Source organism: Squalius cephalus (assembly GCF_949319135.1).
Source record: "Squalius cephalus genome assembly, chromosome: 4".
Taxonomy (NCBI): domain Eukaryota; kingdom Metazoa; phylum Chordata; class Actinopteri; order Cypriniformes; family Leuciscidae; genus Squalius; species Squalius cephalus.
In genome coordinates this window covers 2,290,098-2,314,645 of record NC_137125.1, presented here as the reverse complement: position 1 = coordinate 2,314,645, position 24,548 = coordinate 2,290,098, and the positions used below count along the sequence as shown (strand labels likewise).

General features: G+C 38.0%; 1 protein-coding gene across 1 annotated transcript in view; it reads right to left on the bottom strand.

The window, feature by feature from the left end:
• The window catches only part of LOC307157043 (uncharacterized protein), a gene marked incomplete at both ends in the record, with an annotated part of 35,713 nt that extends 11,597 nt beyond the window's left edge, over positions 1-24,116 (bottom strand). The window contains 13 exons of the mRNA XM_079868788.1: positions 2,580-2,631; positions 2,743-2,817; positions 2,900-2,967; positions 3,049-3,130; positions 3,596-3,715; positions 4,496-4,614; positions 5,442-5,531; positions 5,600-5,706; positions 20,405-20,493; positions 20,575-20,649; positions 22,853-23,052; positions 23,227-23,343; positions 23,981-24,116. Of these exons, the coding sequence (XP_079724914.1) occupies positions 2,580-2,631; positions 2,743-2,817; positions 2,900-2,967; positions 3,049-3,130; positions 3,596-3,715; positions 4,496-4,614; positions 5,442-5,531; positions 5,600-5,706; positions 20,405-20,493; positions 20,575-20,649; positions 22,853-23,052; positions 23,227-23,343; positions 23,981-24,116 (1,330 nt within the window). The remainder of the gene's footprint in view (positions 1-2,579; positions 2,632-2,742; positions 2,818-2,899; positions 2,968-3,048; positions 3,131-3,595; positions 3,716-4,495; positions 4,615-5,441; positions 5,532-5,599; positions 5,707-20,404; positions 20,494-20,574; positions 20,650-22,852; positions 23,053-23,226; positions 23,344-23,980) is intronic.
• Positions 24,117-24,548: the final 432 nt, after the last annotated feature.

The window sequence follows — 24,548 nt, the reverse complement described above, 5'->3', positions numbered from 1 at the left end:
CATCATTTCGTCATGTTTGAAAGCTGTGTAGGGAAGAGCTCCTGTGCTCCTATTGGTCACAGATGTGACGGAGCCGGTCATGGAGGACCGGGAAAAATTAAACATGCTAGTCTTTATGTCGGGACATTGAAGCGCCGCGTCAGTTGTCATCCACTGTGACACACTATACGAGACAAAATTATCGGTTCTTGCATCTCGACAGTCATTGTCGTTTGTGAATCATTACGACTCTACGAGTGTGAAATCGTGTAGTTTACCCATTTAATTCCAAAACCAGCAACTAGGGCTGGGTACCGAGTGCGATACTTTTTAGGTACCGACCGAATTGTCTCGATACTGTAAGACTGAAAATACTGGTTGAGGCCCTGATCTGAGACAAAAGGCTAATTACCATTTGACCTCCCCCATACGACCTCACTTCCGCAAACTACTAAGAACTCACACAAGAATATGGTTTAATGTGAATGTTTATCATTGACTTATGTTTTTGGTGTCATTTGAAATGTCTCAAAGTGAGTGGTACAGATCTCTCATATCCAGATAGATAAAATAAAAGGTAATAAGGTTTTAAGAGTTTATGGATAACTGACTTACAAAGGAAGGTGGTCTCAAGCAAATGGTCACCCACCCCCATGAAGGTGCGACCACTGCATGCAAATTTCTTTTGTTAGCACATGTTTCCATGTGAAAGAGGTCTGACCATTTAATGAGATGCAGCAGAGAGTTCGGGGCCCTTTTCTGTACTTCAGATCGGCCCGTGAGGCTGAGAGAAAGAAATCTCTCAGCCTCACGCATTTCTTAAAGTTGGGTTTGCATCTTCTCTCTATTCCAGAGCATTTGATGTTTTGTATCGATTATCTTTGAATTGATTATGAAATTGGCATGATACATTTACCTGACATCATAAATTGTTACATTTGATTATTCTAACTGACTTTGACATTATTTTCATTGAAGAGTTAAATGGAATAGTCAAACATTCGCTGACTTTTAGTGAGGCACAGATATTATTAAAACCTTTCATTTATGGAGTCAGATGAAATTACGAGAGAATACATGATTAATGTATTACAAATTTAACCAACCAATACTTTGCATGAGTGAGGACAAGAACACGTGATAACCTTCCCCGTGTATTGGCGGACCGGCAGATTGGGCCAATATAACGGGCCTTACAATACTATCGGGTATCAAAAAATGACTTGTTCGGTACCAGATTTCAATACCTAAGGGCTTAACTCGTCAACGTCAGTGCTCAAACAAATACATATGAAATGCACACACACACGCACAAGTCGATCAAAAGTGTGGCTACATTTCTCCAGGCTCGATGCCAACAGCGCGCGATGCAGTATTTGCGGTAAAATAATTGCTGCAAAGACCGGTACCGCGACAGATATGATGAAGCCCTTGACAGTGCACGGAGTAAACATAAGAGCAGAAAGTGTGCTCCGTCTTCGACTGGTAAATGAAGAGATACCTTGTTGATCACTCTGACAGTGTTTATGTAAGGGATAATGTATAGAGAGGCGGTCGTTATAGCGAACAACAAGCCCGACAGGCTGAACGAGACCCCGACGCGAAGCGGAGGGGTCTTGACAGCCTGAAGGGCTTGTTATTCGCTATAACGACCGCCTCTCTATACATTATCCCGCTTATTACATGGCTACCTACAAAATAAATAAATCATTTGACACAAATTATTTATTTAAAAAGGAGTTTATTGATTTAAAAACGATTGTATTGCTTCCGCCAAAGAAAATAGTCCGTTCCGCGTCCATAGCAACGCGCTGTTTTTCATGGCAACGGTCTGTTATACTCCGCAGCGGTCTGTTATCAAGAAATAACAGACCGCATTCTACATTGGAATTCAGCCAAGCCATGTAATAAATTGCAATAATGACCTACTGAATGTACACTGCCGTTCAAAAATCTGTTGGTTAGTCAGAATTCTCTTTCAGTAAGGATGCATTTGGAAGTTATCAAAAGTGACATTAAAACATGTGTAATGTTACAAAATATTTCATATTTAAATAAATGCTGTTCTTCTGAATTTATTCATCAAAGAATCATGAAAAAATGTATCATAGTTTCCAAAATATTAAGCAGCAAACTTTTCATATTTCTGAATGATCATGTGACACTGAAGTAATGACTTTGAAAATTAAGCTTTGACACAGGAATAAATTACATTTTTAAATATATTCAAATACGATTTTAAATTGTAATACTATTTCACAATATTACATGTTTTACTGTATTTTTTTTATAAAAAATAAAATAAAAAAATAATTCAGCTTTGGTGAGCATGAGCTCTTTATAAAACATTTTTTGTTCCTTTGTGCACTGGCTAAGGAGCATGAGTCAAACTGAAAAAATAAAACCAAAGTTTTTCTGTGGTAATGTGTTATGTAATCTTGTTAAAATAGATTTCATAAAATTGGTATCGAAAAAAGTATCGTTAGGAACCGGTATCAAAACTGAGGTATCGAAATTGGCACCGGATCGAAAGATTTTGAACAATACCCAGCCCTACCAGCAACAGACTAAAGGAAGAAACCGTAAAACACAGTCATTACCCTCAGCTCCCGTCTGACTCGCCCGTTCAGCGCCGGCAAGATCCACCAAGTTCTACAGAAACGGGAAACAACAACACACTGACTAACCGTAATAAATGTTGCTCGTCCGAATGCCGTCAGTGAATGAAGTCACACAGAAGGGTGGTGTTTGTGTTGAACTCACCAGATGTGACACAATGAAGGGTCCATCAGCGTTCTCCCCAGACGCCGGATCGCTTCGGTCACAGCTCTCCAGGATCTGACAGAGAACAAACCAGAGGAACTTACACAGTCCAAATAAACCAGACCTCAAACACACTGCAGATCACATCGCCTCTTACCATGCGGAAAATGGTGTGAGAGCGGCTGCCGCGCTGGTTCATTCTAGTTTTCCTATAATGCCGGTTTTCTGTGTGAATCAAGTGAGGATCAGATAAGCAGCGCAGTACAGCAGAATAAAGAACGAGCGAGTCAATGAGAGCAGCTTTACTTTCTCCTTTGGTGATCCAGGACAGGGCTTGTTCCGGAGACGTCACCAGCTCTTCGGTCAGATCAGCCACGTACACGCTTTTCTGTGGACAGTCAGAGGGATCGTTCACTCAAATTAATTAGCCCATGATTCACTCACCCTGAAGCCGTCCTAGGTGTATATGACATTGAATACAATCGGAGTTATTAAAAATGTCCTGGTTGGAGCTTTAGAAGCCCATACAAATGCATCCATCCATGATATGCATATGGATAGATGCACTTTTATGATGGACAGATGCAGTTTTATCATGGAGAGATGCACTTTTATGATGGACAGATGCACTTTTATGGACTTCAAAACAGAAACAGCCATTCACTGCCATTATAAACCAGGACATTTTTTAATATAACTCTGACTGTGTTCGTCTGAAAGAAGAATGTCATATACACCTAGGATGACCTGAGGGCGAGTAAATCATGGGCTAATTTTCATTTGTGGTTGAATTACCCCTTTAAGATCTGAAACTACACTCGCATCTGCTGTACGAGTCCAACCAAACACTCACATGGTCCCCTTCCCGGATCTCCAGAGGCCGTCTCTTCCAGCTGTCGCAGAGCAGATCCGTGACCATCTCGTTGTAGATCTCCATGTAACTCACGCGCAGGAGAAACTCCTTCTCCGGAAACTGGAAAAAGACGCAAAGAAATAAAGCTGTTAAAAACTCACTGCCAGAAAAGGCCTTGGTCAATGAACCATTAACACGTGTACAAGACAGACGTACTGAAATTAACTACTCTTCAACTACGATTCGCCCCAAAAAGACAATGCCGTCATTTATGAGGAAAAGCCTGAAGCGTGAGCACTGTACACCGGCTCAGATCTCAAAACTCATGGTAAAACTGGACTTTTAAAGCTCTACCTTTGGGATTCAAGAACTACAATCAGAGATCTCACTTATCAAACCATATCTTTATTATCTTTCAAATTATATATATAAAAAAAGGTAAATAGACAAATGAAAATACAAATAAAACAAAATTGTACAAATAAAGGGCAGCACATGCAATGACTGTGGAAACTTTAACCTTTGAAAGGATACCATGACAAAGATCCTCATTCAAACTGATTATTTTTCTCATGAATATATGATTGGCATGAAGAATGAAAGCTGTATCATATACTTGGATATTTATATGAGCAATATCACGCTCGTAGTCGTGCGAAGTGTCTCTATATCTATATCAGACGGGCTGCAGAGTTCATTTTGAGTGAAAAGATTGTTTCATCGCTAAAATTAAACAATTTCACATCTATTGTCTTTCAATAATCAAGCACTTTTCAATTAACTTTTCTTAAATATATATGGCTGTTTTCATGGGTTTTCCAGGACTTTCAAAAAGTCCAATTCAAGTACGCCAAGCACTTCGTACGAACCCTGGCAAAAGGAAGATTCGCCGACACTTACATTTTCAATAGTTTTGAAGACGTCGGCCATGGCGAGAGGAATCACTCCAGGGTTATGCTCGCTTCCCAACATGGAGTAGGTCTTTCCGGATGACGTCTGTCCATAGGCGAATATCGTGCCTGAAACAGGAGATGATGCATTCAAACTCTGAGTAAGTGCACAACATTCCTCTAGTGCACAATATACTACACCCATTATGTTCATATAGCATGCATTTCTATTTCCTGTAGTTGAGATTGCACCATGTCTTAAAGGATTAGGTCATTCCAGGATGTTTCTCCATATAGTGGACTACAGTAGGGCAAGCCAGAATAAGTTTATAACCACAAATGCACGTCTTGCACTAGCTCTGCGATGCGTCACGCATTACGTCATCAGGTTGAAAGGTCACGCGTGTTTCAGTTCAGAAATGTAGGCTAGAGCGAAAAACTCCATCTCAATTTCTCCTCCAACTTCACAATCGTCAGACATCGTGGTTTTACCTTTTATTTATTTAGTAAATGGCGTTTGATTTGGTCTTTGCATGTTCGCTTTGTAAATATTGGATGGTACTTTCGCCTACGTCACGCTTGACCTTTCAACCTGATGACGTAATGTGTGGCGCATCACAGCGAGTGCAAGACCAGCATTTGTGGTTATTAAAGTATATTAGTGTTTATTTTTTAAATAAAATGTCCACTGGTTTGTCTAGATAAGACTCTTATTCCTCGGCTGGATCGTGTCGAGACTTTGAAGCTGCACTGAAACTCACATCTGGACCTTCGACCCGTTGGACCCCATTGAAGACACTATATGGAGAAACATCCTGGAGTGTTTTCCTCAAAAATATCTTGGATGACGTGGGGGAGAGGAAATTATCAGGACATTTTAATTCTGAAGTAAACTACTGTAAGTTCAGGGGGATCAGCCAATCTGATGTGATGAACTACAGATGTTCCGGCCTCACCGTTATAGCCTTCGACTGCGGACACGACCAGCGGCTTGGCGATGTCCTGGTAGAGCTGTGCGGTGGTCTCCTGGGCGCTGAACACTCGTTCTGAAACACACCAGGGTCAGAAAACACACACACACACACTGGGGAAGATCCACTGAAGCTCAACTCACCGAAGCTGAAGCTCTTGGACGGAGCCCCATCCTCATCGAGCTGATGGATAGCTTGCTTATCCGCACTCCAACAGACTTTCACTGGGTCTGAAGTGTCAGACTGCTCTCTGAAAACATCAGGATTATCAGTACATTGATGTCGAAACACTGCAAATCAACTTTAAACATGGAATAAACGAGCCGTATGGAAACTGACAGACTGTCGCGCGTTGTAAAACCTTGTAACCAAACAGTTGATGGACCCCATTGACTTCCATAGAAATTTAAAATACTATGGAAGTCAACGGGGTACTATTTGGTTATATACATTCTTCAAAATATCGTATTTGTGTTCAGCAGAAGACAGACATTCATACAGGTTTGGAACAACTTGAGGACGAGTAAATGACATTATTTTCATTTTGATGTGAACTATTCCTTTAAGACTGGTCATAACTTAGTATGGCATAATTTGAACATATGATTACCAGCTAGTTGGTCAGATTAATATTGAAGCTTGTTTCCGCCAATAAAAAATAAAAAATAAAAATTAAAAGAGTAGGCCTAACTGGGACTTTTTTCCCCCTCACAATTGCGTGATATAAATGCACAATTGTCTTTTTATATATATATATATATAAACTCAGAATTGTACTTTATAATCTTACAATTTTGAAATAGGTCAAAATTGCGAGATACAAACTCACAATTGAAAGATAAAAAGTAGCAAAATCTTTTAAAATGTTTCATTCAGGGGCGAACACAAGCGTTCATGGGTTATTAACGTTAGTTCCTAAGACACAGTCTGGCCTCTGGTAAACCAGCGACATATGTAGATATATTATTAATGAATTGTGCATAATCAGTTTTTAGAAAAGGTTTACCTCAGAAAAATTATACAACAAAAACAGCCTTTGGTGCTGATTTGTGATTGTGTCATGACTGTTCACTCATCATCCGCAGTGAATCCCTCAGCAATACCTCTAGACTGATTTTGAAGTCAAATTCACCTCCATACTGTAAATATTGATATTTTCTTACCTTTTAATCAGGGCCCTGAGCCTCACGCACAGTCTAACCGCCATTTTGCTCCATCCATCAGTGCTATTGAAGCTAGTGTTATAAACTGGACACAGCGACCCCATTGGATTAACGTTAAACGGAGACAGGTGAAGTCAATTAAGCCCAATTTATACTAATGCGTCGAACTCACGCCGTAGGCTGTGTGTAGCGCGCGTACCCTGACGCCGGTTTTAAGCGGCGCAGGAGCAGGACACGCGCGTTTTGCTTTCACACAGGCAGCGTTTGACACGCGCGGCTGAACCGCAGTGTGTGTACAGACAGAGTACTCTATAATGGATAAGTTGGCATTGCTTTATTTCGTTTTCTAATTCATTTAAGAGAAAAGACAAGAAACTTATTTTATTAATTTCATTTATAACTTTTGGTTCATCTTTGTTTTTATTTTTCGGGCAACAAGTTTGTTTTTGGACATTTGTTTTCTTATTTAATTGCTGTTGGTCATTTGATTGACTGTTTAAAACACAATATATGTGATCAATGCGCTTTTTGGGTAAAACTGCGGTGTATTTTGGCCATGATCAATGCATTGTCCCTCATTTACACTGCAAACGCCTGCGGCGCATTACGGCTGCGACAAGGTTTTATTCCGTCCTCCACGTGGTGCCAACTTATCGAAAGCCAAATGGTTCATAATTTGCGTGCTTTTGACAGCCGTATCAATATTAAAACGGCGTCTTCATAACGCCGCCAGGCATTAATTAAGCGCCGTTAGGCGATAAGTTAATTATGGCAAGCCAAAGTATTCATAAACGCCTGGTCGGGCGTCTGATTGCACACTGACACGTCAAAAGCGTGCGTTTCGACCGCCAAACGCGCGTCCCTGACGCGCGATTTGCCATAAAAGCGCACGTTGCGTCCTCGCCGTGTGATCTACCATTTAAAACGCGCGTTTGCAACGTGCGCGTTGGGGTCACCGAAAACGCGCGTTTTTGACGCGCGTTTATAATAACAAAAATGGGCGTTGAAAACGTGTGTTTTGACTAGGACAAAACGCACGCTTTTGACGTGTAAACCGATAACCCAAACAGGCAGTACAAACGTGTGTGAAGTTTCCAACCAGGCAAAAAGAATGCGTGAAATACGAGTTAAAATCAGTTTGAACGGGTCAGTGTCATTGGCTGCTGAAGGCTTGGGTCTAACCATTTCTGTTGGCTTAGGGGGGTTTAGCTACTGTTCATAGACTAGGCTACCACCATTTAACATGTCATAGATCAGGTTATTCAGCCTATCTATTTTGTCCTTTTTTGTAGAACTTATAGAAATAATATATTTAAATTGCAGTTTTATCAAAATTTAGATAAAAATAAAATTGCCTTGTTTTTCTTATTTTTTTGTAGTGCAAAAAATGCCCGTGCAAAATCAGTTTTTGTGTGTGTTTTTAGTAATTGTTGGTTTGGTGTGATTGAATGCTCATTGTTACAATTACACAGCAAAAGTTCAGTGACATTTTTTTTTTGTGCATGGTAGAAAGCACACAGTGAACTCCGAGAAAACGCTGCGCTTGAGTAAACAGTTTGTGTATAGGCCACTACAAATGATGCCCGTGAAAGAGACTGTGAATGCATTGAATAGGATATGTTTAGTTGGTGAATAGCATAGGCTACTATTACACAGTAGCGATAGCGTTAAGCGCACCAGAATGAAATATAATATTCAGAAGTAAACAGCATAGCTGACTTACAGATTCAGTTAACATCCACAAATGAATAAGCGTGTCGATTCAGGGAGCAGTGCGAAGTGCCCGTGCAAAATCAGTTTTTGTGTGTGTTTTTAGTAATTGTTGGTTTCTTGGTAAAGAAAACATATTTTTACTCAAATTAATCAAAATGGATTTATCACGTTTTGGATCCAAACTATAATATTCAGAAGTAAACAGTGTAGCTGACAGATTGTCAGAATGTTTATTTTTAAACCACAACCTTCTTGGGGCTTCTTTGACCGATACAATTCTCTAATGTCAGAATGTTTTTAAACCACAACCTTTTAAAAATGATATATTTAACGATATATTTAGCATTTCTCATCCAAACAACGTCAAACTTGGCACTGCACTTACTCGTGACTGTAGCGAGACACCTGTCAAGTTTGAAATCAACAAATGATGCCCGTGAAAGAGACTGTGAATGCATTGAATAGGATATGTTTAGTTGGTGAATAGCATAGGCTACTATTACACAGTAGCAATAACGTTAAGCGCACCAGAATGAAATATAATATTCAGAAACAGCATAGCTGACATATAGATTCAGTTAACATCCAACATCCTCAAATGAATAAGCGTGTTGATTCAGGGAGCAGTGCAAAGTGCCCGTGCAAAATCAGTTTTTGTGTGTGTTTTTAGTAATTGTTGGTTTCTTGGTAAAGAAAACACATTTTTACTCCAATTAATCAAAATGGATTTATCACGTTTTGGAACCAAACTATAATATTCAGAAGTAAACAGTGTAGCTGACAGATTGTCAGAATGTTTATTTTTAAACCACAACCTTCTTGGGGCTTCTTTGACCGATACAACTCTCTAATGTCAGAATGTTTATTTTTTAAACCACAACCTTTAGTCCGGTGGCTGTGCTAACGCGCCGAGCTAACAACACAGAGACATTTGAAGCAGTTTTACTCACCGCCCGGTTCCAACCATGGCCGCGAACCTTTATCATTGCGACTGCTCGATCCTTAAGCATTAGACGATCTGCAAATCCGTCGATCTGGGCTTTGTTTATAAAACAATCATCGTCGAAATGCAGGGAACAAACAGTCTTACACAACTCTGTTTATGCTCAGGAAAAACAAACTCCATCCACTGGTCCCTTAGCGCTGGGTTCTTTGGGAATCTGTGCAGGGTTGTCTTGCCCTGGCAACCAAAAACACACTTCTTTGGTGACATTGACTTCCCAAAAGCCGGGCAGGGCGCTTTGATGGCGAACTGCTTTCGCTCTCTTGCTCTGGTCGACGAGTGCGCGCGCGGCCGCGATCTTACCGAAGAAGTGCCCTTAGGACCCGTATAAGGAAATTCCGCTACATCTGACGTCACACAGACCCATACTCGAAAAAAACTTTCCGAAACTTGTGACAAACCGGAAGGACAATTTTTGGCACAGAAATACTCCTTCAAACGTACAATTTAATTTTTGAAACTTTGTCCATGTTTAGCATGGGAATCCAACTCTTTAACAGTGTAAAAAACTCAGTATGCATGAAATAGCATTTCACCCCCCCTTTAAATATTACCCTATCAATTTGAGCCGGAATCAGACCCGGAGAACATCTTCCTCTTCTCGGAGAAGAACATCTTCCTCTTCTCCGTGGGAGCGCAACAAGACCACGGCCCCTTTTTTTGTGTATTCCTGTGGGCGGAGGATAGTCAAAAAACTGTTCTAGTGACGTCATTAAAGAAGGAAGTAGAGGGATGTAGTCCAAACCGGCCGTTCGATGTAGGCGACTTCTGTTAAATAAAATATCTCGCTTGGCATTGAACTTTGAGCTTTATAATTTTACAGATATTATTTATACTCTAATAACAACATCACACACTAACTAAAGTTTGAAACATGGGATCACGAAGAACGGGACCTTTAACATTTAAGCATTTTTGCTGCCTTTTTTAATAATTCCGCCTATATTATACAGGGCTTTTTGAGGGTTTTTTTTATGTATAAGGTGTCTTGGCACTCTGTTTTACACTTATAATTTGGAAGATCTACTGGCCTGTGCACAAATTAACGAAAGGAAGCTTATTCAGTGATCTTAAAAGGCCATTACCCTGAAAGTTTTACTTGAGAGGAAAAAAAACAAAAAACGTTTTTCATGAATATTGTTTTTTAAGTGATTTGACACTAAATTTCAATATTTCAGCTGGGCTCCTAGGCTGAAATCATTTAGGAGGTCCTAAAGAAGCTTCATGTAAAATTTGGTGCTTTTATCACCTCGGTAACGGTATTATTTAATATGTGCACTACCCAACTGGACTACTTATAAAAATGATATATTTAACGATATCTTTAGCATTTCTCATCCAAACAACGTCAAACTTGGCACTGCACTTACTCGTGACCGTAGCGAGACACCTGTCAAGTTTGAAATCCATCGGACTAACGGTTCGAGAGATATGTGGTTAACAGACACACAGACAGACAGACACACACACACACAGACAGACAGACGTTTCTGTAATTTATAGAGAGATTTTTATTTAAAAAAAAAATTTTTTATATAGGCCTATAAGTTTTTTTATATAATATATTATATATAAGATTTATTTTTGTTAATAGGCTATACCTTTATTACCTAGAGATAATTAAACAAAAAGTAGTCATCTAACAGAACATAGCCTAAGTTGTTTATTTTTTACAACATTATGTTCTTATTTTGTTTAATTAACGAAATGTCAATATTCGTCTTTATAACAGAAAATACAATACAAAAATCTTCAAGATACAGCCTACAGTCTTCACGCCGGATTGTCACCTTCTAAACAGTCCTTTGTGTGGTGGAATAAGCAATGCTATATAAATATATTGTTAGTTTCTTAATTTAAACTTTATTTTATTATTTTATTAGTTCATTAACTAATTATGCTAACTCAACTAATTTAATGTAAAGAGCTGGATACTAATTACTAATTAAATAATGTCAAATAGTAGGCTATTGATTAGAGTTGCCATAGACTTGTCTAGACTAGTCATTCATTTAAGCAATTAGGACTAATCGCACGTTTATATTCAATCCTGGCTGCATAGGCTATAGCCTATATTCCGCGCTCAAGCGCATGCATAAACCTTGCCGCAAAGCACCGGCAAAATAGGCTAATGATAATAAATGTGTCTGAAAAAAATAACGAAGCATTTTAACTGTTTATTAATAAACTAGTCTTTTCTAAATCAATGTAGGCTGCCAGCAAACATATCTCCATACATCTCCGCTGTAATGTATAGCCTAGATGCGCCTTACATAGGATTACATAATCAGGATTACATAATCAGATGGTACCGTATTTTTTTCGTTGGTGGACATTTTTTATAAGCTTTATATAGATAGCTATATTTCTCATGTCTGTGAGGCTTGTCTTTACACTGTTTTTCAGTTTATTTTTGAGACGCGCTACAATTCACGGAGATCATGAAAGCGCGCCCTGTTCGTCTTTTATTTTACAAAAGCACAACGTTTTCTTCTTGTTGTGAGTTTACACAAATAAAAGTAGTGGCGACTGATGTATTATTCTTTTCTGTATGACCAGAAATGATGGAGTATTTTAAGTTGTTTCCACTGTTGATAGGAAAATGCGAGTGATGGCACCGGCGCCTCCATGTCATGCAGCGCGCGCTCCACACTCCGCACAAACACTGGATATGTGCTTAATAATAGCGAACATTTATCTAGGTTAACGTTAGAGCGAGCGGCCATGCCAGACGGATAATCCTCTTCATGTTTAACAAATCAAATTCTGTTGCATTTTCTTGCGCCAGTTTGAAAAGGGTGGCTGAAACACTTAGCCTATACATAAACGCCCAACGCTGGTGTTTTTCTTTAAACAAATTCGTTTAGGCTTTAAAATAAATATTGTTTGAGGGCTAATAAATGCCACAATAATTTGTTTATTTTATTGCCTACTTATGTTTTTCATTTTTCCTTTACATTGAATACCATTTAAAGGATTTGCTGTGCACCGGCTTCGAAAGACACGTTAAGAGACACCTTTATTTTCTTTATAATGAAGGGTTTCTATGGGAGGAAAACGCTTAACGTGTAATTAAATGCGTTGCGTTCATATTCGGGCTCATCTGCTTTTCTGTAGGATAGTATGGTTTATTAATAAGGTGTGTGCAGAATTTGATATTTTAACATGAATGTCCATTGGGGGCTGCTATTGCTTCAGATTTTTGAACGTTGAAGTGATAAAAAATGATTGGCTATACATTTTATGTGCATAAAGGCATATTTTGTACATGACTACACATGTCCTTATAAGGCCAAGAAAACATGTCGTTTTAACGACATAGCATCTCGTTATTACGAGAAAAAGATGTTGTTTTAACGACATAAGATCTCGTTATTACGAGAAAAGATAAAACGACATAAGATCTCGTTATTACGACATAATTGAGTGGAAAAAATATATATATGTGGCAGCAATGCGTCACCGTACTAACAAGCCCAGTTAAAGACCTGTTCTTTTGCCTTGTTACATTTTGGGCGTTCATCCTGTGTGTGCTTGTTCCTAGAGGTGTTCCCTCAACACTGTCAGCTTTTGTACTGTCAGAGTTTGTAATTACATTTACTTGACTTCAGCGTGTTTCTTTTTGTGTCTTCATTGCTTGGTTTGTAAATTAAAACAATTGCAACCAATACATTTAAAAAAAAAAATGGTTTGCTACTTCTTACTGAATGTAAATATTGTCAGTGCACTTAACTTGAAAAGTATTTACACGACTATAATAATAATAATAATAACAACAACAACAACAACAACAACAACAACAACAACAACAACAACAATAACATACTGGTTAATGCAAAATTTTAGCCAAATAATCCAACGATTTATATTTGTGTTAAATTTATTGGTCAAAACTATACTAACACAACAACATAGCAATAGTTCAGTGATATTAACACATCACTGGGTTAGTTTCTGGGTCATTTTTAACACCTTTTTTAACCTAGGCATTTCATTTAGACATGTTTACTAAATGTTTAGTTTTATAAAATTGCTGTAGGCAGTAAAATCTGTCAAATACCAACTGCAAGATTTAATTCATTGATTTACCTTTTTCTAACTGGCCGCCTTAAGTAATATAGCTAACACTTGTTGCAGTCCTACTATATTAAATCTTGGGTAAATATAATTATAGCCTAATTATTATTATACTGATTACTAATAGTGTCTACACTGTTGCCCAACCCACAAAAACATGAAAACGTGTGTGTTATGATCATATCCAAAATTAAAAAGGTACAATAGTAAAGATAATAGAATATAGCCTAAGAATTAATCCAGACGTTTATCCACACGTACGTTATCCAGGCGTTCATCCACACGTTTATCCACACGTACGTTATCCAGACGTTCATTCTCACGCACGATATCATACGTCATTGGTCACGGCAAGGTACGCGACGATTGACACGATGATTGCTTAGTTTGCAAAGTAAATGCACAAATCATATGGCGGGTACTCCGTGCCAAAATCAAACATCCGAACGACCGACCGACCGATCGAACGTCTATCCGAACGTCTATCCGAACGTCTTGAACTTTCAAACGGGTGACCCACGTGACGACCTGACGTGACGTCAGCGTCTTCGAATTTGCAGCTTTTTAACCATACAAGTATACAAGCTGATGTGTAAAGGCTATAAATGGACATGATAGGCACTAAATATGCCTACAGATGTTATACCTAAAATAATACTCAACCATTTCCTGCACTTCCCTGAATAAGCCTATTGTAGGCTAAGTGATGAACTGACCAAGTTGCCACCTGTAGGCTATATCATGACTTTCGGTGTATTTCATGACTCTAATGTTTCAAACACCAGACTCACCTATTGTAACTGTATAGGCTACAGTGGTATGCTTTTAATTAATGTTGTTGTATTTTTCCTTTTTTATTTTTTTATTTGTCAAACTGATTGTTTTACAAGTAAGAGTTAAAAGTTATAAGATAAAGGGTTTTTAATTTCAAAGTCTTCAATGCCATGGACCATGTTGTCATTAGTTGGCCATTGACTTTTCATGGTAATAACACATTGAGAAAGACACAGTTAAGATTATCCAATATAATCTATTGCCTAGGCTACTTTGTTCATTTTTACCATGATTTCATCTTCATTCTGAAATTTACTTTGCTGCCTCTGCTGACTCTTGGGCTACAAGAGTTTTTGTATTGTTTTGTGAGGTGAATAATATTTGTCATTTGTTAATAAGTGTTATGTTATGCTGAAAATAAGGGTTTCTGTTTTGGGGGTCACCTGTGAATGAATTGTAGAGCACCTCCTAGTGGTCCAATTACAGGATATTTCAGGGGGAAAGATCTACAATATTAATTATTGTTACTGAAAATGTTATAACATAAACAATAAAAAATACTTTTCTAACAAATGTGACAAGTTGAAAAAACTGTCATATTAAGAACCTTTTTTGTTGATACTTCAGAATTTAGCATTAAGCTTTGTATTATTAGAAAACCTGTAGACCTCCCTCATGTCCCCCTGAAACGAGAGACTTCATGAAATTAAGTCTGGGTTACATTACACTCTTAAGGGTATCATAAAGTAGACATATAGGCCGGCTTTGTATTTGAAATGCCAATATGTCTGATAAAAGGTAAGCATATTTTATGTAGCCTATATAATTCATTTCCTATTATTTTTATATTTAGGTAAAGCAGATGGGATACTGATTGCAGTTTTTGCTGCATTTGAATACGCTACAGCGTATTTCTATTCAATAAGATCTATTCCCGATTTAATGGGAGATGGAGAAAAATGATGTGGAATATCGTGTTTTTCCAAAATAACCGTTTAAGCATGTCAGGTTTGTCAATAATATTTAGCCTTAATTTAACTTTATTTAACTTTAATAATACTACACCATACATAACTTTCTAAATCACTTTCTAAATCAGTCATTGATTGCAGTAATCAAATGTAGACTAGTTAGAGGATACAATCGAAGAATAAGAAGTTAAACTAAGGTATATATAAAAAAACGTGTTACAACGTGTCTTCACACGTAAACAACACGTTGGGAAGACGATCAGTTACTCGCGCTTCCGACCGGTCGCCATGGGAACGCGTTAACAACACGTAAGCACATGTAGGAACGTGTTACATATGATTTTATTTAAATGATCATTAGGCCTACATTTTTTGGGGCTCATTGTTTATAAGTTGCAGACATGAAAATCAAAGAACCTTAATTACAAAATAAGATATATTCAGCTGATCTTGTCTAAATGTAATATTAGAACTATTATACATATGTTTTTAATAAACCTTTCCACTTTAACATTTATGATGATTATTTGTAAAAGATTATGATAATTTAGTAAGTGTTGAGATAAGTTCTTGAAACAAAAAATCATGCTTGATTAGATTTACCTTTTATTGGGCCTACTTTATTTGTTTGATATTATGTATAAAAAATAATGCATGTTTTTAATCTATAGGACAGTTTTCCTGAATTGCTAAAATACATTTCTTGGAACCATCACCCACTTTCTCAAAAATTTAAATACAAAACCAAATCTTCAAACTACATTCAGAGACCATCTGATGCTTTTCAAAATAAAGAAATTTACTCAAAACCATTTTATCTGTGCTCAAAATCAAACAATGCTTTCAGATCATACACAGCTCAATATCATAAACACTGCAGAGCATTCATTAGATCATTCAGTCCAAATATATACATCTAATATGAAAACCTTCTGGATCAAAAAGTAAAAAATAAAATAATCGACTTTTGAGTGTTTTTATGGACAGTGGGAACTTTGTACATTGGGCAATAAAATTAACAATAAAAACTAGTTAAAATGATTATATGGTCAAGACTATTGAATGTCTGTAGCTTATAGGCAGTATTTCTGCTCTTTGAAAGTAAAACACATAGCCCCACAAGCACAGGATTCAGGAAAGTTGTTTTTGGGGTACAATATTTATATGTATGGCCTATCATGTCCATTTATAGCCTTTACAACATCAGCTTGTATACTTGTATGGTTAAAAAGCTGCAAATTCGAAGACGCTGACGTCACGTCAGGTCGTCACGTGGGTCAGCCGTTTGAAAGTTCAAGACGTTCGGATAGACGTTCGATCGGTCGGTCGGTCGTTCGGATGTTTGATTTTGGCACGGAGTACCCGCCATAATATGACACCTCATACGACCAGGCGTTTATGAATACTTTGGCTTGCCATAGTTAATGTCACACGCCGCGTCGCCGCCACGCGTTAAAATAACGTCACACGCCGCCACGCGTTAAAATAACGCCACTCGCCGATAGATGTTGGGGGTTCAATCTTCAGCTGGCTGGCAGGAGCCGCCACTGGCAGGTCACGTGACCGTCAGTGGCAGACTGGCAGCTGCCAGTCTGATCTGGTGTATCACGTGACCTGCCAGTGGCTGGCTATTGTCTGGCAGTCTGCCTTTTGCAAGTTTCAGAAACCATTGATTTTTGCCAGTTTATCTGTTTTGTGTTCCTCCCTCTCTAGCTCGTTTATTATGCATCTGTTGATGTGATTATGTTCTTTTGCATGATTGGCATTTTAGAGAATTCAGACTGGCAGTTTACTGACGCTTTACCGGATGCTCAATCCAGTCAGCCGCGGCTGTGTAAAAAGTTGTGCAATAATGTAGATGCAGAGTAGCCTATTAAAACGTGAATTAATCCCAATAACATGCATCTTTGTCATTGCTTTGAGCATTTTCTGTGACAACAGGAGAACATACTGCAATGCTTTTTATTAATTCAATAAAATAAAGCTTTTTAATAATTAAATAAAAGAAAGCCAATTTAAACTGTAAAATCACGCAGCACAGACTGTATCAATATTTTCAAATTTACAAAGACTATTTACAAATTTAACCCAAGAAGCAAAAAATATTTACAAATAAAAAACAAAGACACAAAATCTATTTAGAAATACAAATACAAGAAACTAGGCCATTGCTTGTAGCACATTAAGTATTATTCCACACACACACACACACACACACACACACACACACAGGGTGCAGCTGCAAAGGCCATTTCCGCTTGGAATCTGTGGAACCTCTCTGTCTTTCTGAGAATCAGAATGGTTATCTATAACCAAGGGCAAAAAACACTCATTAAAATCTTATCACACATTATAATTGATGCATTAAATGTAGAATTTGCAGAATGTCGAATTTCACACACTATAATTCAAATATATCATTAGCTCTTGAATTATTATTGTGTTTTTCACAAAACATGATATACCTCAGCAGTGGCGGACTGGCACCAAAAAGAGGCCCTGGCAATTTTAGCAGAGAGGCCACATTTGTCTTCTCAAGTCATCTGCAACCAACAAAGAAACATAACATTACATTCTCATCAGGTCAATGATCGCGAGAAATTCCACAGACTAAAAACATTCAAAATACCTTATAAATAGAGAGATTACATACATTTAGGCTATTTGTCCTTCACAGGAAAAATAGAAATAAAAAGTCATTATTATTATTTAGTTCATAGGGCTATTATTTTTCAGAGATAGGCCGTGGTGTTTGTTTGTTTGCTTTTTTCCTTGTTTTTTTTTTTGTGGCCGCCTGCAGCTCCGCTTAATTTATTATTATTTTATTCATATTTACATTTACATTTATGCATTTGGCAGACGCTTTTATCCAAAGCGACTTAAGCCCCTTTCACACAGCGCATTGAACCCGGGAAATTGCCGGCAAATTGCCGGAACGCCTTCTGTGTGAACGCAAACACGACCCGGGATTGATGCCGGCATCGATGCCGGGTTGGGAACCTAGTAACATTGCCGTGTTCAGTCCCGGAACGCGCGCTGTGTGAACAAAAGCCGTAATAATGCCGTGTCGCAGTGATGACGCTGAAGCGCGGGATCGTTCGCCAGCTGTGAAGCGGTACGTAATGCGCAAGTTTATGATCGAATCAGAGAAATAAATGCACAAGCGTGGTTTCTCGAGAGAGAAATCGCAGCTCATAAGCAAACTGAAGACGCTGCTGAGACATTACAAGTCACATCGATGTCACGTGTCTTTCCGGGACATACACGGGTTGTGTGTGAACGCGCTCTCTGATTCCGGAAAATCACTCGCAGTGTGAATGAACCAAAATCAAACGAACCCGGGTCAAATCCCGGGTCACTTTATCCGTGTATTTTCCGGAATCTCTGTGTGAAAGGGGCTTATCATTGCATTCAAGGTAGCCTACACATTTTTACATTTTGTCTGTCAGTTCATATACTTAGTCTGTTGATTTGCGACGGCCTATTGTTGCAGACACTCCGCTTTATTTATTTATTTAGCCTTTTTATATGGTTGTGATGAGCGCCGAGCGAGCCGCTGGCTGTGCTGCCGGTTGCGGGCGGCCAATCCGCCAAAAGGCGGCCGCATCTCCGCTTTATTTATTTATTTAGCCTTTTTATATGGTTGTGCGCCACAAGTTGTGATGAGCGGCGAGCGAGCCGCTGGTGGTGCTGCCGCTTGCAGCCATTGCGCCAATATAGGCGGCCGCTTCCTCGCTTTATTTAGCCTATTTATTTGTTTGTGATGCGGCCACAACAAGTGATGAGATGAGGCGGCCGCAGTGGCATTTGCCCACATTGCCCAATGGCCAGTCCGTCACTGTACCTCAGGTGTCATGACTTCCATAGCATACGAAGGGCTAGATAAATCAGTTTTTTCCAATGCCAAAACACTGTACACCTTGTCAATGATTCCCTCAGTCTATGACAAACAACAATGGAGATATTTCACATATTAGTGTAAAAAAAAGTCAGCATCTAAGAATCATTTCATTACATTCCAATAGTTTCAGATTATAGTGAATGTCAAGATATTGATCATCTGTAACAGTACTATGAATCTATACGAATAAATAATTGTGGTTTGTTAAGATGTCACCTCAAGACTCAATGTTGCAACCAAGTTAATGTACAACGTTTTTATTCGAAAGAAATATTATTGTACCTGTTCTTGATCAAAAACGGAGATCCGTAGGTTGCATTGGTTTTTCAGTTTGGGTGCATAATTGGGATGTTTATGTAAAAACATTCTGTGTGATATAACAGCACCAGATGTGAGGTCATGATGCAGTTTCTAAAAAAAAAAAATTTTTTTTTACAGCACAATGTTACTAATTATCAATGCTACATATGTTAATACTGATATAATTATTACAGGTTTTATACAAATATGTTTATGTGCTATTTTATTTAAAGGTTTCCATAACAATTACCACAATTTCTTCATCCTCCACAACTGTGTCAACCAAAAGTCCCTGTTTCAAAGCTGTTTCACATCAATCCGTTTGATGTGTGGATGCAGGGTTCTAAAAACATATACATAATTGTAAATTCAAAGCAGCAATATTATTTTACACTTAAACTCGCAATTTATGTGGTGCACTTACTTATTTCCTGTGTTTTGATAAACACATGCTTTTATGTCCTGGGCCATGCAGCTGTTGGTCTCTATTTCACCTTCCTCTCTTTCTCCAATTGCAGTCGGAAAGTCCTGTACAGTAGTACATGAGTTTTAATATTGTCTTTTTTCTTGGTCCAATTCTATTGAAATTCTTAATTCCTGTTTGTCTTACTTCAGTTGTCACATCTTTCAACATGCATGTGGCATGGTGAACACGCAGATGTCCTAGCTGACAAGTTTGAAGCACTTCAGAACACATTTTCAGGTTTTTAGCTTCCATTTCAGCTGCCTTTAAAACAAAAAAACACTGAAGCGGTTCACAGCCCAAAATAACACATTTTAAAACATTTTAATAGTGAAGTGAGAAACCTTACAGTGCAAACAAATACCCCACAGTTCACACCATCTCTCTGCATCCATTGTTCGGGTCTGCAAACAGTCCAGCCATCCAGTGACCCATGTTTTTGGAAAGCCTCTCTAAAAAGATTTTAAATCAAAACATAGCTGTCATGTCATGCATCTTTCACATCTTCTATATATTATTAATATAATGTTTTAAACTCTGTCATGTTTTTATACTACACTTGTAAAGATGAGAAATGAATTACCTCAGAATCTCCATGTCATTTCTTTCAATGGAATTGTAGATCATCATTGAATCATAAATACGCACTTGTTTTCCAGAGACATCGAAAACCTGTGAAAAAATCATATGAAAAGATACAGTCAGCATATCAATTCAATGTTACAGCATAACTCAGTTTCTTGCCAACCTTACCCAGAGTATAAAGTGGTTTCCCAGTTCTGGACTGTCACCACCAACGATTCTTTGGAGCAGGATTTTTAGAGCATTCTACAGTGGAAATCAAACACACACACACACATAAACATATACATATACTGTATATGTATATTATGTGAAAAAACCATCTATTGTTATACAATTACTCAAGTATACCTGAAGATCTTGCACATGTGACCTTGAAATTGCTTTGTTTTTTGTCCACTCTCTGTACCACAAAATGTACACATCTGTGTATAAGGCAACAACCTGTGCATAAAATGAATTTGAAATTAATTATACTATGTTTTTAACATTCACAGAGCAATATGACAAATCAAATGAGAGAATTGCATATCTGCAAAGACCATTGAATAGTCAGTTACTTACATTCTGAGTTTCTGCTGCAATTTGAGCAAGACGACAGTTCACTGCCTTTAAATAAATGACACAGACTTTAATATAACAAAATGTGATAAGTGCATTGTGAATTTAGTTATATTATATGAACTGTGTGCAGATTCATGTACTGAGTTCCTAATAAATCATTGTAAAGCAAACATAAGAACATTGTAAGCACACTTACATTATCATGTAACCAAGGCATGTTCTTGTTTGGGTCTTCCTCTAATAGAGAAGAGGGGCAAACACTTCTCAAGTCCGCAATATACAGTGTTGCATATGCTGAAAATTTGTGAATTATTTGTCTCTCTCTCCTCCAGGCAATGTAAAGTTGTTTCAGCTTGTCCTGTAGTTCAAAAACAGAACCTATTAATTGCATGTAAATTAAACAGAAAATACTACAGGTGTAGTTTTTGTTAGGCTACTATATATATATATATATATATATATATATATATATATATATATATATATATATATATATATATATATATATATATATATATATATTTTTTTTTTTTTATTTTTTTTTTTTTTTAGTTAAACAGAAAAAAATACAGTCTGTACCTTATTTTGTTCACTTATAGGAAACAATGACACAGTGAAACTCCCCATATCTTCCTCAACTTTGTCTGCTTCAGCTTGTGGGTCAGTTAATGACTTTGCAGATGTTCTTTGGTACATCTCTACAATGATATGGCATAGTATTGAGCTAAAATGAAAACTGTATGTTAATAACATTTGTAGTACTACATGAACTTTAATTTCATGAACTATATTACCTTTGTCTGTTTCCTCATCCACACCTATTAATAGGTGTCCATGTCGCCCTAAGTGCACAACTTTTTGGGACATTTTTTGAATGTCCTGCAAGAAGTTATTGTTGATCCTCTGGTTGTGCAAATGGAAAGACAGCCGCAAGGCGAACATGTAATGAATGTCCTTCAATTGGCAGAGGAAATACTTGCTGGTTGACAGCTCTTTGTTTATTTGCTCTGCTGAAGATGAATTAACAATGCAGGCAAGATCTGGCAACAGTTTTATGCTCCTCAGTTTCTCCTCAGGCCTTTTTTGGTTTTTCTCATGAAAACGGTCATAGAGGGAGTAGCCTACCGTTCACTAGTTCCAGTCAGAGGGTGAGGGCAGGTGAATCTGTCAGTTGTTTGATCTTCATGGATTTTTGGCCCCAAAGAGCTTTGAAGGGTTTTCACCCATTCCTTCTGCACTGTAAGTTTTTTTTCCAACGCAGCAGAAATGTTTTCTGCTGTTGGAGCACATAGCCTGCCATCATGTGGTTGGAAAAAGCGTTGTTGAGTCCTATCATTGACATGTCTGGCAACACGTCCTGCTACATCAGAGATGAAGACCGTGGGTGGACATTTGAAACTCAGGAGACCATCTCCATGGTCTCGAGCAGATTCCTGCCACCACAGGGGTGAATGATAGTAGACAACACCATGGGTGCACCCAAGATGCAGTACCCCTCCTGTGGTGAAAAAAATGTCCAGATGTATTAAATAAAATTCTTGTTCATTCTGTACCATGCTTTTAATTGGCTATATTTTATCTTACCTCCTGTTTTGTGAAGCTTCACAAACATTTTTGGATATATATCCTTGTACAAAAGAAGTTCCTCAAGCCTATTAATGAGGTCAGACTGTGAGCCACTTGCTAAAATGCCTAGAGCACTGCATGCCATTGTAAGATCTTCTCTTCGAGGCTAATAATGATGGGGAAAAACATGCATATGGTAAAAAAAGACAAATTGATTCCAAAGTGTTATTTCTGCTGAAAGTGATACATTAAACCTATAAATAAAATATTTCATAGTTTTATAATAGAATCAGCATCAGCAATAATCAAATTGTATTACCCCTTTGAGCTCTAATACTTGCAAAATCCTGTCCTCATCAAATTCCTCATCTGTCCTCTTTGTCCACAATCTGTCTTTCTGGGAGAGGCCTTTCAAAATCTCCGTCTTTGGTATGACATCAGATATTCTGGAGTATTGTCCAATCCATGGTGTAAAGGCAGAATATGTCAGGGAGCTAGAAAATGGGTTTTGAGATGACCCTGAGGGAGGGAGAAAGGGAGGGAGTGAGTGGGTAAGTGGGTGACTGATTGAGTGAGTGAGTAGGGAGGAAGGAAGGACGAATGGGATGGAGGGAAGGAAGGATGGAATTGTAAATCAAATTTAAAGTAAGTTGGCATAATGTTTAAGAAGTAGAAGTATATTACACAGCTTACCATCACAAAGTCCTGTTGCAATTATCTCCTTCTCAAGGTTTTCCCATCTAGCTGAGACATTCACCTGTGTGTCCTGTGAAGTGGTGTTTGTCAGGTCTGGTCGTCTCATGAGATGCACTACACAGAAAGAGAAAGTATTTTAAGAGAAGACAGTGGAAATTGTTGTTACCAAATTTTGAGGGTAAAGCAGCTTTTTCATGAACAGGTACCTGGTAAGTCAAAGGCCACTTTCCAGTTGGTGTCAGCAATCAAAATAGGAGGATGGTGGCCACAGCGGTAACAGAGGTAATTGTAGGTGTAACTCCTCAAAGCAGAGAAGTGGTAAAACGCTTTTCTTATTGTGTTGTGTGGAATGTACACTTTACTGTGTTCCCCCAATGTACGCAAAAAAACGTCCAATAGCAATGTGGTTCTGTTGCAGGTAAAGACAAATTTACATTGTAGTTAAGCCAATATGTAAGATAATGTTCAGGTAAATATTAAATCCTGTATCCTAAAATTCACTAATTTTTTTAGACTTACAGAAAGACCTGTTGTCAAAAGTGAGCACAAAGGGATTGTGAGGAACACTTTGTTACTGAAATTGTGAAATCCAGAATCATATTCTTGGAATCTGACTGGGGTTCCACAAACAGGGCATTCCTTTATGTACACAGCAATACCTGAGCAAAAAATATATATAAATAAATATATATATATAATTATATACAACAAAAATATGTTTCCACTGCAACTCACAAAGTGTGACAAATACCTCTGTGCACAGAAAATAAAGCATAAATGGTAGCGTGCTTTGTCTTCAGGATTGCTTCACTGAGGTCAGGGTAGCATGGTCCGGGGCAGTAAGGGCATTGTGTCTCTTTAGGCACAAAGCTTTCAGGTATTGTCATTTCCTTTCAAATTAAGTCTTGTGGGAGATTTTCCGGAATTCGCTTGCACCTAAAAAAGTAGTCTGTCATTTTAATCACTGCTGATGCTGTCTCAGTTGATGGTTGTGATTCATCAGCTCCCTCTAGTTCTTTCTCCTCAAGATCTTCAATTTCTTCAGGATTTGCATTTGAAAGATCTCTCAGTAATAAAGGACGCTCCTGGAATAACCACCACATGCATATGTATCTGTGGACACAACTCAGTCTGTGTTTACTGCCCCCACATTGACAGTGCCATCTTCCAGACACTGTGTCAAATGTCACAATGGTTCGCCCAAGCTGACACCAGTTGTCCTTGAGGTTGGTAAATACTGAAAAGTAAATGTAAGTCTGTGATAGGCCATATTCCCCCCCAAAAATAGGGAAGACACAATCAACCTCCTCTTCACTGGC